The 15,005-nt window shown below is 35.2% G+C and overlaps 2 protein-coding genes across 2 annotated transcripts in view; one reads left to right on the top strand and one right to left on the bottom strand.

The window, feature by feature from the left end:
* Positions 1-15,005, bottom strand: part of LOC149413484 (uncharacterized) — a 183,097-nt gene that overhangs the window by 153,950 nt on the left and 14,142 nt on the right. The window lies entirely within an intron of this gene.
* LOC149413486 (lipase 1-like) lies at positions 2,346-14,572 on the top strand. Its single transcript, XM_089644405.1, has 5 exons — positions 2,346-2,387; positions 4,662-4,860; positions 10,104-10,215; positions 11,362-11,602; positions 14,399-14,572. The coding sequence occupies exons 1-5, from the start codon at positions 2,346-2,348 to the stop codon at positions 14,570-14,572; spliced, it is 768 nt and encodes a 255-aa protein (XP_089500531.1).

The following is a 15,005-nucleotide window of genomic DNA, read 5'->3' as shown; positions in this document are numbered from 1 at the left end:
CTTCTCATCAATAGTCTCTTGGAATAAGCGTGCATCAGAACAGGATTCACGCTCCCATTGCCCCGTTTATTCCTTTTCTTCGCCTCCTCCCAGGCATGTGATCCGTAGGAGGTTTTGAAGTAAAAGTTGCCGTCGTAAATGAGACAAACATCACACTGATCTTTCTTCAGTGTGAAAGTTTGTATGACTTGAAAAAACCTCTGTACTGGTAGTAGCTGATTCCTGCAAGGTTTGACTCCTTTCTTTCTGTTATATTAGATAATCTCTGTGATCGGCGATAGATTTTCCACCATCGATATACTCCCGAGAACTTTGAGATCTGTAGTAATGACTAGGAACACTTGCGTTTACAGTTGTGGCAAGGAGGCTTCATGCTTCGTTGGTTCACTCTTCCACGGGTTTTAGACTCGTATTCCTCACCGCAGTTTCGCATCTTTCAGTTTACTAAAGTTTTTTTTTTAAATTTGCCTATTATAATTTATTTTTTTAACCGGGAGAAATTTTACCCGGGTCAGACATTTTGGCATATATGCCGGTTTGTTTTAGTTGAGGCTGCTATAAACGCTTTTGTTAAGTGCAAACCGGATTATCTGCCAATAAGTCATACAATAAGTCATATTTGGTAGTAATAAAAATGTACTATTGTGAGATAATCCAGTTTTACTTACATGATGGACGCATTTCCCCCTTGAAAGTTTTGAAGCAACTGGCGTATTGCGGAATAGGTCTGTCTTCTGCTAAAAACAATGGCGATTCACGCGTAAATGCATACCGGCCCAACGCCATCTGACAGATTTTTATTCAACTATACGACATGCCGGTCCGACATAAAAATAGAAGGGAAAAAAAGAAATTTTTTGACACCAATAACTCAAAATCTCCATTTTTGCATATATGCCGGTTTGATTTCACAGCGACGATATGATGATGCGTATACATTTGCGAACCGAAACGAGAGCCGAACCTCGAATTATGAGAAAGGAACGAAGCAACGGCAAATGGCGCGAAACGCCGCTTGCGGCTCGCTTAGGCTCGGCTCGCGTTTCGGTTCGCAAATGTATCCGCATCATTATATGCGTCGTTTATGGGAAAGAGTGAGAGGTTACAGATCTGTCAATATTTACATATTATTTGTAGACATAAATATCAAGTATCATTTCCAAGTAGTTAAATATTAAAATTTAATAAGATATTGAAACAATATTTATACCTATTTAATATGCACAATCTGACCATTTTTCATCGAAGCCAAGCAATGCGAAATCATGTATTTTTGATTGGATAATATGAGCGCCTAGAAATATTACAGATGATTCAATTAAGTCTTTTTATAAGCCTAAAAAAATAAAGAATCGTGTCTGTAAAAAAATGCATTGAGATAAAAATCTTCTACTTACGAACCCTTTTTAAGATATAGTTTTCATGTATAATGTGAGTATGATCGGAAAACATTTAAATATTTGTAACTGATCAAAATCACTATTTAACACACATTTAAAAAGTGATTTAAAGTGATGAAACAAAAACTAGATTAACTAGGTAAAAACTAGGTTACATGTTATTTTTATATGCTAATTTTTTTCATCGCTTTAATTACTTATACCATTTTTATTAAAGGCGTGCATTTTCATATTTCTGTAATTTTAAAAACAATTAAAACATGACAAATTATTACTCGTCTGAAATATCCATACAAATTGAAAATATCTCCCGAATAAAAATAAATACCGCTGACGGGAATTGAACCCGCACATTCTGATTGGGGGGTTCAATTCCAGTCTGCGCCATTTATTTTTACTCGGATATTTCAGGCGATTAATTATTGCTTATAATAATTTGTTATCCTTTGTGCCATGCTTCAAAAAACGTTGTATTATAAAAATTAGTTTACCATCAAAAAATAATTGTTAATGTTGACAAGAAGTAGTTTCAGATATACCGATGCATTAATACAATTTGTAATACCTGTACTTATTTTATCAATCGACAAATAGTATGTATACATGCATGTGTTCATAGTAATATACGCGCGACTGTATAACGAATTATAAAAGAATTTAGATCACAGTAAGGTCAGAAGTTGACACAGTCGACATTTTTTTTGTTACAACAGGTCGCAGATATGAGCAATTTAAAAAATGTGATTAATTTAACGGTAAGAATTTGTTGATTTGTAATCAATTAAATCTCACCCTATCTGGGAGAAATATCTCCCAAAATCATTAGGGGTTAATATTTTGATTGCTTATAAATAATATGGTTGTTTTGCAGGATTTCATATTATAACAATGAGGGTGATTTTGTACGTGATTTGTGCAGTTGTTTTCATCACAAAGCAGACTGAAATGGTCTCCTCGCCCTTGAAATCCGACATCTCCATGAACTTTGTACGTATAATAAATATTGATAAGAATAAGTAATGGTATATTTAGTAATCACACAGAGGTTATTGCCTCTGGGTTTTTTTTTCATGTTCTCCATACAACGGTTATACACCAATATATCATGGAGAAGATTACAAATTAAAAAGTTTACAGAGGCAGTTTTACTATTTTGTGACATGTGTTAAAAGATAGTTACTGAATTGTCTGTAGGTGACATTGAAAATGTCGATGGCTAATGCAGAATCGTTAAGCAGTTGAATCGCTCTGTTTATTGGCGCGTTCTGATAAGCAGAAGTCCTCGCTTTCGGAGCATATAAGAGTGCATGGGATCTCCCTCGAGTATAATTGTTAGGGACATAAAAGTTAACCTCTTTCAACATAGGCGAATTGTGTATTGTACCAGAGATTAACTTAAAAAAGTGTTTGCCTAAAAATATTTTTCTGCGGGCTTCTAATGTATTGAAATCGAGCATTCCTGTTAAGAACAAGGATGGATACAGGAATGGATAGTATGTATATTCCCTCATATACAGGTAACGCATTATAGATTTAATGCCTCTGTAAAAACATTATTTCCACGCCAAACTGTGCAGCTGAAACAAATCCAGAAAAAAAATTCAATATATATGCGGACGCATGGAACTTATCCGAGATTCATGCACCGTATGGACTTAGTTAAGGCAACGAATAGATTTAGCCGAGACACTGCAAATTTCGCAAAACTTAGTAACTCCAGTGATAGCAGATGTTTTAGCACAGCGTGAACAGAGGAATGGTGGATTTTTTATGGAATTATGGAGTAAAATCTGTCGGGTAGGTACATCCTATGTAGGCATACAAGCATCCAGTAGATAGTTTCATAATCCCCTTGTATTGACTTTGAGACTGATGGATACATTAAATACTTCCCTTTTATGTTGCCAATATTTATGCATATATTTCTGTATCCTATGCTTATCAATTATTCATCATCGTATTATGCTAGCTATTCGAGGCTGTCCGAAACGTTTGCCAAGAGGGAAGTTATCTTTCGGAATATATTCTGACGGTAGGAGTAGAAACCGTAGATAATAGAAACAAGGGAGATGAATATGATTGTTATACGTCGCGGTATATATTAGCAAACAATTATTTAGCGTGTTTTTGTCCAAACATAACGTATAAAAAATAATAAAGAGCTTTCTTTACTTTATTCTTAAAATATTGGCAAACAATTATTTAGCGTGTTTTGTCCAAACATAACATATCAAAAATAATAAAGAGCATTCTTTACTTTATACTTTAAATATTGACAAACAAGTATTCTGCGCGTTTTTGTCCAAACATAACGTATCAAAAAATAATAAAAAGCTTTTTTTACTTTATACTTTAAATATTGGCAAACAATTATTTTGGGTGTTTTGTCCAAACATAACGTATCAAAAAATAATAAAGAGCTTTCTTTACTTTATACTTCAAATATTATCAAACTATTAACATGTTTTGTCCAAAGAGTATTAAATTTCGCGTACCCAATAAATACAACAATAGACATCGTGATTCATTTAATGTAGTTCCTTCACACACTTGTGCGGTGTTTTCACAAACTATGCATACATTAAAATGTGTAATTTTAATATTTTCATTATCAATTCTTGTTTTTAAAAACGATCTAAACGAACATTTCGGAACGGTCCCAACTGGCTACAACGTGATTATGACATAGAAAACGCCACGGCTGCTACCAACGACGCCCGGTGTGGCGTCAACGCTGCCGAATAACGAGCATGTTATTTTGGCGACAAATTGAAAATGGCACATTTTAAACCGTTTTAATGTAGTCGATAACGTAAAAATAAAATTAAAATACCTTCATAATAGTATTTTTTCGAGAATAATAAATCAACAGCTAAAATACCCTATTTTATTTACAATTATTGTGCACAGAGATTGCTCAATGAATTATTCAATGGATTATAGACACTTTTCATGAAATGATAAAAAAGCAATAAACGCATGTAAAGTGTTAAGTCAGGTTTGTTGTTTGTTATTTTTCTTCAATATTCCGTTTTGTCGTGGAACCGAATTTTTCATACTGAATGAGAAAGATGATGCATTCATTAGTAAATAAATAAAATAAAATAAAAAATACAGGTAGCTTAACCCTTCGGATGCGAGTAAACGATTTATCGTTGTTCTCGGAATAGGTTAGAACTGCGAACAACGATCGTCGTCGGAGAAATGAAATCGAAAGGTCGGATTGTAGGTGGTGACAAATATGTTTTTATTATTTTTCAGACAGAGTTGGTAGCTCGCGAGGGCAGCGAATACACGGTGGAACAGCACACTGCTCGTACCGTGGACGGCTATCTGCTGACAGTACACCGACTGCGGCGTGCTGACGTGAAGCCGCGCAATGCAGCACCGGTGCTACTCGCGCACGGCATCATCTGCAGCTCCGAGGACTTTATACGGATGGGGAGAAACAGGAGTCTGGGTGAGGAACGTACCAAAATCTGGTGAACATGATTTTAGATTTACACGGCCAAAAGTTTTAGGGTGATTAATCAAGGTCAGCAATCCTACCTGACGCCTGCACGGAGAAAACTTACTGGTATGAAATATTGTTAATTTATTAAAAGTCTGATAAAATTATTCGTTTTCATGTTAAAAACAGGACTGGAGTCCTATAACGAATGAATTGACAAATTTCATAACAAACTATCAGTAAAGCACTAATATGTTATGAGGAAGCCGGAATACGTGTTCTTAAAAATTATATTATTACCGTCCATTATTTATTCAGACAAGGCCACCTGCGTGAACACGTATTCAGATATATTCAGTTCAGTTTCAGTGCCGGCAACCCGGGCGTTTATTTAATTTCATGGTTGTTTACATTGTTTTCTTTTCTTTTACCCGCCTCACTAGACAAAGTCTGTTCCGAGGCGGGTAAATCACATATTATATTTGTTCCAAAAGAAATGTATGTATTTAAAATATGTATATATATATATATATATATATATATATGTATGTAAAAAGACAAAAAGATACAATTATGTGGTGGTATATTAAATATTTACATACATACTTTTTTTTTATTAGTTACATTCCATGAGAAGATTGCCTATGTAACATAGATAAAAGTAAATTGAATTTTGTGACAATTGAATATAGATATAGCGGTTACATGATAATTAGTATTGCAAAATTGCAGTTTCTCGCATTTGTTTTATTTGAATATTATATAATTTCGTGAGAAATTGTATGAAATGTTATTTATTTAGAATATTTTGAATATCTGTTCTTTCCTTTTCATTCAGCCATAATACAAATCTTTTGAACAGCCAATTCAAATTATTTGGGGTGACGTAAGTTTTTGTTTGTGTTAGGAAGGTATTGAAAATGTGTGGTGCTAGGTAAGATTCGTGTTTTTTTGCAAAAGTTGATTTGATATGGGGAACTTGAAAGTGCTTATTAATATTATTTATATATTTTTAACAGTGTTTTGATTTTTTAAAAAGCCGTACTCATTTTCCTCCGTGTATGCTCTAAAGATTATAATTCATTCGTTAAGGAAATCCATCAAACGGACCGCCCGTTTCTGCACAGAATTTGGGGTTTTTTCAAGTATTTTGAGGGTCCAGACCAGAGGTGGCTGCCAAATTCAACAGTGGGGCCCACTTGCGACTTTTACAGGGTTATCAGTTGTGTATTATTAATATGATAACGTATTGCAATCGCAACGCTTAGACGGCTACGCCAAAACTAAACGCAGAAGACCACACTAAGAAGATTAACGATCAAGAAGTTACACAATGCATTTGACATGTGCACCGATTCATTGTTACGCGGATGACAGTACAGTTCATGATAGCTTTTTGTTTGACAGGCCCCCAAAGGGCACACAAACTCCAACGGCTCGGAGGGCTTTGAAGCAGAGAATGGACGGTTATCTCGAGAGTATTTCCTCCTGGGGTAAAAATAATCTCGTCGAATTTAATGTTTCAAAGACCCAATCCTGTCTGATTACGTCTAAAAGGGATCCAAATGATAATCTAGTCTCCTTCAACGGAAGCAATCTTCCGAACATGCCTTCCATTGATATGCTTGGTGTAACTATAAGTGACCAGCTCAGGTACGGGGGCTCCATAGAAGCCAGAGTAAAGTTGGCCTCTCAGAAGCTGGGCGTATTGTACAGGGCCCGCAGATACTTTAATAGTACACAACTCTCTGACCCTGTACAAATCGCAAGTGCGCCCTACTGTCGAATTTGGCAGCCATCTCTGGTCCGGAGCCCCTAAATACCTGAAAAAACCCTTGACTCTGTGCAGAAACGGGCGGTCCGTCTGATAGATTCCCCAATCTTAACAAACGGACTGCAATCTTTAGAGCACAGGCGTCAGGTAGGTATGCTGCCCTTGTTCTATCGGTATTACAATGGAAGATGCTCTGAGGAACTATCGTCATTGATCCCTTCGGCACCGGTGCGTATTCGAGATACACGCCAAACGCGCGCCCAACATTTGTACACGGTTGACATTTGTCACATGAGAACGGGTCGCTTCTACGATTCGTTCTTAGGTTCAACAGCTCGGCTGTGGAACGAACTGCCGGCCTCTGTGTTTCCTCCCTCCTACAACATGGGACTCTTCAAGACCCATGTTCACTCCTTCCTCTCCACAAAAAGACCCTCCACACAGCATCCCCAAAGATGACATAGGCCCTGAGGGAAATTATTTTCTTGAGGGCCTCCTGTGTGGAGTTAATATAAAAAAAAAATCAAAACGTGCCAAGACTAAAAAATTGACCTATAGAGTTCCGACTGCCCGGTCAGTGGTACCATGACATCTCCTTTTTGGGAACTTTGGGTGAACGGAAATCTGGCTATTTATACCTGGGGGCCTACCTACTCTGTATCTTTTGAAACTTTCCTGTCGTCGGTTTAGCCAAACACCACAAACCCGTATTAACCCTTCCCTCCGGTGCTATACACTCGGTAAATATTTATATATTGTAATTAATTAATGCAATATATAAATGTATCGCGGAGGAATACCTGAAATTTGAACTCTGAATATTTAGAGAGATATTTTATTAATTAGAGACAATGTTCACTCATTTAATAGCACCGGCAAGGAAAGGTTAAACCACGAACTTACTGGTTTGTTAACCCGAAAGATACAGAGTAGGCTCCCTGGTCATTCAACGTAGGTAAAGTAACTTCAAGCTATGATTTTGCTCTGAACGATGTCTTTCACAAGGGCGATATTGAGAGTATTTTTCAATTTGGGAACGATGTGCAAACCTTTTTTTGTTGTTTGTTTTTGGGGTGTTATGCCGTGTTGCGCTAACTCCTTCTTTAGCCTAAACTTACCTGATGTGCAAACCTATTTTAAACTAAAATAAATTTTATTCAACCGGATTCAAACCTCCACCTCTGGGTCCAGAGCCAAAGAATGAAGAGCTCTTCGTTGGAGGTCTCGTCTTCTTATCGGGTTTGTCATCACCTGAAGTCAAATTGTTCCCAATTTGAATATTTTAACTTAAGAAAAACTGTGGCTTTTTGAAAACGTTATATCAAATAATCACTGCACGAACAACATACCTTTGAGACGTACACGACACACAGTGCTATTCCACATGCTTACTTACAAAACAAATGCAGTATCTAATTCCTCAATTAAGGCGATGCCATACGTAGTAATGCAAAATCGTGTGTTTTGTGTTTGAAAATTTGGTCGCCTAGAAATGTTTCAGATGCTTTAATTAAATACTGCGAGTAGAATACATCTTGGCCTTTGAAGTAATCGAGTATTTTTTAGATAAGTCTTTTTATAAGCCCAGAAAAAAATAATGTATAAGGCCTATGAAAACTGCTTTAAAGTTCAAAATCTCCTACTTACGAACCCATTTTCGGTTATGATTTTATTGTATAGTGTGGCAAATTAAGTTATTTATAAAATGATTGAAAAATAATTAAATATTTATGCCTGAACATCCACAAAATAAAATAAAAGGCACTTTTTGGCCATGTTTTTTTCTTGCATAAATCAAGATGGTGTTAAGCGGGAATTCAAACCTTATCGCCATCTACGTAAGGGTTGATATTGATAGCGGCTCAATTTAAAATATTACACGACGTAGTGCATCGCCTTAACCGCGCTCTGCATACATTCAATAATATTTGCCGAAACTCTAATATCGACATATTTTAGGATTAACTGCCCAAATTTAAAAGTAGCATCATGTCAATGATATTATAAACGGTTCAATGCGCATACATATACAGACACATATACACACATGCCTATACACTACACACGCAACCCGGTAATTACTTGAAATATTTAATATCTGTTAATTGTTTCATCACTGTAACCAATGTACTGTTTGTTTCTATAATATAAAATAAATAAAAATGACATTAGGTTTTATTTGCAAAATCGTCGATTTTAATATACAACGGTTGGTATTGTTTAATCAGATGATTATCTACCGATTTTGTGTGTTTACGTGTTCTGTGATCCGTGACTTCAGTCCAATTGCATTATACGCCATGGTAGAAGCTGCATTAGTACTCCAAACCATTAAGGATTTTTAAAAGTCATACAAAACCTATAAAAATAAAATTCAATTTAATGTACCTGCGCGCTCCACACGCTCTTCTGTACTGTTCAAAACTGATCAATGCAAAGCAAAATTCTTGCTTGAACAGGCTATGTAATAATTACAATAACATAATATCAAAAGTGGACATTTTCAATCGCGAGCTTAACACGAATTAAGTTTAAAATAATATTTTTGGAATATTTCATAAGGAACTTTTCTGTTGTTTATATAATTCTGTTATGAATTGAATTTGTTTTATGTAGGTCCTGCCTTATGCTACGTACACATCCGCGAGCCGTACTGCTGAACTGAACCATAACTTATTGAAAAGAAACGAATCAAACGCCGCTTGCAGTTGGTTCGTTCCTTTCCCGTAATTCGTGGTACGGTTCGCGTTTCGGTTCGCAAATGTATACGTACCCTTGTAGTTACCAATAAATGACATGAGTGAGTTTCTGTTGTTGTCGTTTTATAAAATTTTGTATTGAACTCAATTAATATGTATTAATGTGACGTCTTCGATTACCACCAGAATAAGCTACATAAAATAAACCTTTTTCTCACTTGTCTTGTGCGATTTCTCATTATACATTTTTTATAAGATATGATTTGTGATTTTCACGGCCAAAAGAATTATTATGACTTATTTTTAATACCTCGAAAATAAATCACTATAATTTTCTTATAAATTTAATAGTTTTTTTTTTAATTTTATACATTGCTAGTAGTGTACCCGGTGCTGCTCGGGGAATTAAAAGGTTTGGGGTAAAGTTTTGAGATATGCAATTCCGTAGTAAATTATTTTCATGTATCTCATAAGGTTTTTTAGTCAGCGTTGGCAATTTAAGCTCCCGAAAATATATGTTTTACGACTTGATTATAAAATATCGACTTTTCTCTATATTCTATGAATATAATATGCATGTACGCACAAACAGACAGTTGCAGATAGCGACTTTATTTTATACTATTTAGAAATGTCTTATTAAAGGTAAAGTCACAAGGATGAAATCTATAATTACTTTTATTTTGGTTAACTATTATATTTGTGCAGAAAGATGAAAACTGTTGATTTCCAGAGAATAAATAAATTACATCTTTTTTTAATAAAATCTTTGCTTGCAGGTTATCTTTTGGCGAACGAGGGATTCGATGTTTGGATTGTGAATTTCCGTGGCACCGTTTATACTTTTCACGAGAAAATGGACAGAACAAATATAAATTTCTGGAATTTCAGGTAATATAATTCCTTTTGGCAAGATTATTATTATTATTTTTTTTTTTAATTTGCCGGTAACCCGGGGGTTTATTGACATCAATATTTGTTTACAAATTATGTGCGCTACCCGACTCACTAGACAATATCTGTTCTGAGCCGGGTAGCAGTATCTACCATTACATATATCAATAATAATAAAAGTGAATAAAAATACAAAGTAAATTATAACAAATAAATTTGTCTATGCACCGTATCCCACGCTCATACCGCGAAACATTGGGGTGGTTCATTCATGATGATCTAAGAAAAAATCCTAATAAAATTTTTTACAAAAAGCAAATCAAATTGCCAAAAAGTATATATTGCAATAAAAATTGTCCAGTGTAATTGTAGCTTTACTTTTACGGGTAATTTACGAGTTAGGACAATAAAACGGAAAAATAGAAAAGCTGACAGAATGGGAAGAAATAATAATTATAAAGGTGTGTTTTTACGAACGCTTTGCAAACCAAACAAAAATACCCAATTTCTACCGTTTTATAACAACTTGTTAACTCTTCAAGTTTTTCAGTTCCATAAAAAAATCTTATTTTTGAAGATAATATCTATACATTTATTACGCCGAAACGTTAATTAGTTCTTTGATAGAAAAAAATCGCAAAGTAATTTCCAAATATTATTAAAAACACGTTTTGTTCTGTTATTTAATATGTTATAGGCATGAAAAATTCACAGTGTATCTTTAAATACAATTAAAGCATTTGTCGAGAGATTTTTGCTCTATTTTAAATGAGTCGTTTTATTAAATATTTTAACTATTATCGTTTTTTTTAAATTAGCGCGCTCTCTCAAACATTCGTATTTACATATCTCCCTTTCAAACCATCTTTGAACGCTTACTACGGGGCCTTAAACGTAGCGTGTCTCTGAGGATGCTGTTGCCAGCATGTGTGCATTTACGCGCTGTGCGTTTACGCAAAGATATTCGAGCATTGAGAATGTATATGTATTTCGATTATGTGCGTAGTGTCGTAAATTGCAGTATTATTTTTTACGGCTGCAAAAAGTTAGCTAAGTTTCAAGCTTTTTGAATCCAAAGCATGTATGTAAGGAGGGATCGCGCTTGGTATATATCTAGCTCTTATTTTGTATTGGTTTCACAAGCTACCACGAGCACGGTATCTACGACTTGCCCGCCATCTTCGACACGGTGCAGAGCGTGACGGGCACGGAGCGTCTGCACTACGTGGGCTACTCGATGGGCACGACCTCCTACTTCGTGCTGGCGAGCGCGCGCCCGGACGTGGCGGGGCGCGTGTTGTCCTTCACCGCGCTCGCGCCCGTCGCTGCCCTCAACCCCAAACTGAAGACCGTCATCTCGCTGGGACGCAAAATCGACCTGCCAGTAAGTTAACCCCTAGAGCTATTTTGGGAGATATTTCTCCCAGAAGTCAAACACCCGTAATCTTTTTGTGAGATATTTCTCCCAGCCGGACACGGATTCATAAAAGTCATGCCAACTCATTTTGTAGTACGGTGAGATATATGATTTAAACAGCGTTAGTTAGAAAGAGAACATCACGCTTTGTGTTTTCATTTCTAAGTTTACCATAGACGCTCGCGAATTTTTAAAAATAATTGTTTGAAATATTTGGCACTCGAAAAATATTTGTCAAGGTTTGCAAATTTTTTTTTTATTAAACAAATAAAGAAGTGACACTTTTCTAATACCTTTGTCTAATTAAGTATGTTTTTTAGTGTGATGTGAAGTGATAAATACAGTTTACACGATAAGTTTACACGATATACAAAATAATGTTAAAAAAATATGGAATTATGTTAAGACGCAAAGAAAATCTCCCACTATACCAGAACACATGACCTATCATTCGACAACGGCACACGATAGGAAAGAAGTTACAGACTTATTCGCTGATTACTTCTCAACGGTCTTTAGAAATGAATTTCCAACACTCAATGATAATAATAAGGAAGATCCTCTGAACAACACATTAATATCCTCAATTAAAATAAATGAAGAAATCACCTTGAAATACCTTTCAAACATAGATATTAAAAAAGGACCAGGAATTGATAGGCTACCCGGAGTTTTTATACGCAACTGTAGTAAATATATCTGTCTTCCGGTTTGCGCCATCTATAAAAAATCATTGACAGAAGGAATGTTTCCCCTCAAGTGGAAATCAGCAGTTATCACACCCATCTATAAAACCGGTGATAAGCATGACGTTAAAAACTACCGTCCAATTTCCCAACTTCCTATTTTAAGCAAAGTTCTAGAAAAAAATGTCTTTGATCAATTATACTCGGCTATTTCCACAATAATTACACCGAATCAGCGCGGATTCATGAGAGGTCGGTCTACGACATCCAACCTGACCTTTTTCATTAACTTCTTGCATAGCAAGATGGATGACAAAGAGCAGGTTGATACTATGTATACAGACTTTTCTAAGGCTTTCGATCGCGTAATACACTCAATTCTTTTGAAAAAGCTTGTCTTATTTGGTATACACGGTGACCTATTTAGATGGATCAAATCTTACATTAGTAATCGTAATCAAGTAATCTTAATCAACGGCGTCTTCTCAAAATCTGGTGTCCCCCAAGGGTCCCACCTAGGTCCGCTAATGTTCAACATTTATATAAATGACATTGGATCATGTTTTCAAAATTCCAAATATGTACTTTATGCCGATGACATGAAAATATTCAAAGTTATTCGTTCTCTTTCTGACTGCGAAGCGTTACAGAGTGACCTAGATAGGCTTTGCAAGTATTGTAAAGTTAACTGTCTAGATATAAACGTTTCTAAATGTCACACTATGACATTCACCAGAAATAAACTCGTAATTAAGTACTCATATTCACTCAACAATGAACCTGTCATCTCTAAAACGGAATGTAAAGACCTCGGCGTTTACCTTGATAGCAAACTTATATTTTATAAGCACATTGACTCAATCGTTAATAGGTCATATAAAATGCTTGGTTTCGTGCTATGTGTAAGTAAAATATTCAGTAATCTGCGTACAATTGTAATGTTATATTTCGCATTAGTCAGAAGTACACTGGAATATGCATCGCCTATTTGGAATCCGCAATATAAACTTTACATAGATATTATAGAACGAATCCAAAACAAATTTATAAAATATATTACCCACAGATTCAACAATAATTCTGAGTGTACATTTGAAACTTTGCAGCGAAGACGAGCAGTAGCTGACTCAATATTTATACACAGAATTTTAAACAATGAGATTGACTGTTCTGAACTTTTGTCCCTTATTAACTTTAACATACCTTTGAGACGTACACGACATACAGTGCTATTCCACACGCTAAATTATAAAACAAATGCAGCATCTAATTCGACAATTAACCGAGCTCTTCATACTCTAAATAATATTTGTATTAACTCTAACATTGACATTTTTTCGGATTCACTGCCCAAATTCAAATGTGGCATCATGTCAATAATTTAAAGAATTCAATGCGCTTACATACAGACACAGACACACACACACACACACAAACACTCACACACACATTATACACGTCACACACACACCTATAAACTACACAAGTCACCTGGTAATTAAGGAATAAACATACCACTTAGCAGACATTACAAAGAAACATATCATAGGTACACAACATGAAGTATCTTATTCCTGTATATCGTTTCATCTCTGTAAATTATGTACTGTTTGTTTCAATAATATAAAATAATAAAAAAAATAAAAATAAAATATTGGTTAGCGTCCTGAAAAATACAGATTATTCAAAATGCATATATGAATGGCTATAACATTGCATCTCCGATTTTGGTTGAAAAAAAAGTTAAGTACTGCATGTCCCAAAGAAAGCCTATATTTTTTTGGGTTCAAATATTGTATCTCCTAAATCTAACATCTCAAAGACATAAACATATAAAAAATATATTGCAAATCCTTCAGGCAATTTTTTATGAGCACAGATATAATTTTAGGTAAAAAAAAGTCCATGCCAAATTTTGTATTTACGTCAGATCCAGGTAATATAATATGTAACTTAAAATATATTTTTATTTAACAAAATCTTTTGGAAACTTTCAATTAAAGTTATGATTTTTGGAAATACAATATTTTAACTCTAAGCCATCAATATAAATGTATTTGCATCGTGGTGATTTCAGCGAACATTTCGTCCTTACGGTTTGAGCACCTTTGGCTACAGCACAATAACGAAGGGACTGACGCAGAAAGTTTGCACAACCAACAGCAGCGACAGAGACATCTGCTTCAAGGTCTTGTCATTAATCCTCGGGGAAGACTGGCCACAGATGGACTATGTAAGTGTTATGTCCTAGCCCTTGGTATAATTTACATTAATCATAATATCTATCTTAATATATAATAATCACGCGCCACTGTGTTCGTACACGCTAATCTCTGAAACCGCCCAACCAATTTTGTGAATGTCTATGGTTGTTTCCAGCTTGAAAGATAGGACAGTTTTGGATCCGATAGTGGCGCTGTTGTCGAGATCTAAAAATAAATTTTATCTATATTGTACGAATTGAATGGTATAAAAAGTCTGCGCCCGCAAACACGAACATAAATCACTTAATTATTTGTGGTAAAATGAAACGTTAGTGATGAACGCAGAAAGAGGTGTAAGGAGAATGCATGACTTGGAAGTGAATGGTTGAAGAATTAGAGGCACCGGTCACGATCAAGTGAAACAACAAAATAATATTATGTTCACCTCAAAAAAACACCCAATTGTCAGGTACATTAGAA

Source organism: Hesperophylax consimilis, chromosome 21 (genome assembly GCF_061612785.1).
Source record: "Hesperophylax consimilis isolate HC1 chromosome 21, BYU_Hcon_1.0, whole genome shotgun sequence".
Lineage (NCBI taxonomy): Eukaryota > Metazoa > Arthropoda > Insecta > Trichoptera > Limnephilidae > Hesperophylax > Hesperophylax consimilis.
This window is presented reverse-complemented; position numbering and strand designations above follow the sequence as displayed.

Excerpts from the sequence above, each read along its gene's own strand:
- LOC149413486 (XM_089644405.1), top strand. The coding sequence starts at position 2,346 with ATGGTCTCCTCGCCCTTGAAATCCGACATCTCCATGAACTTT. Across the intron at positions 10,216-11,361 it reads ATAAATTTCTGGAATTTCAG|CTACCACGAGCACGGTATCT; the intron begins GTAATATAATTC and ends TGGTTTCACAAG. Across the intron at positions 11,603-14,398 it reads GACGCAAAATCGACCTGCCA|CGAACATTTCGTCCTTACGG; the intron begins GTAAGTTAACCC and ends TGGTGATTTCAG.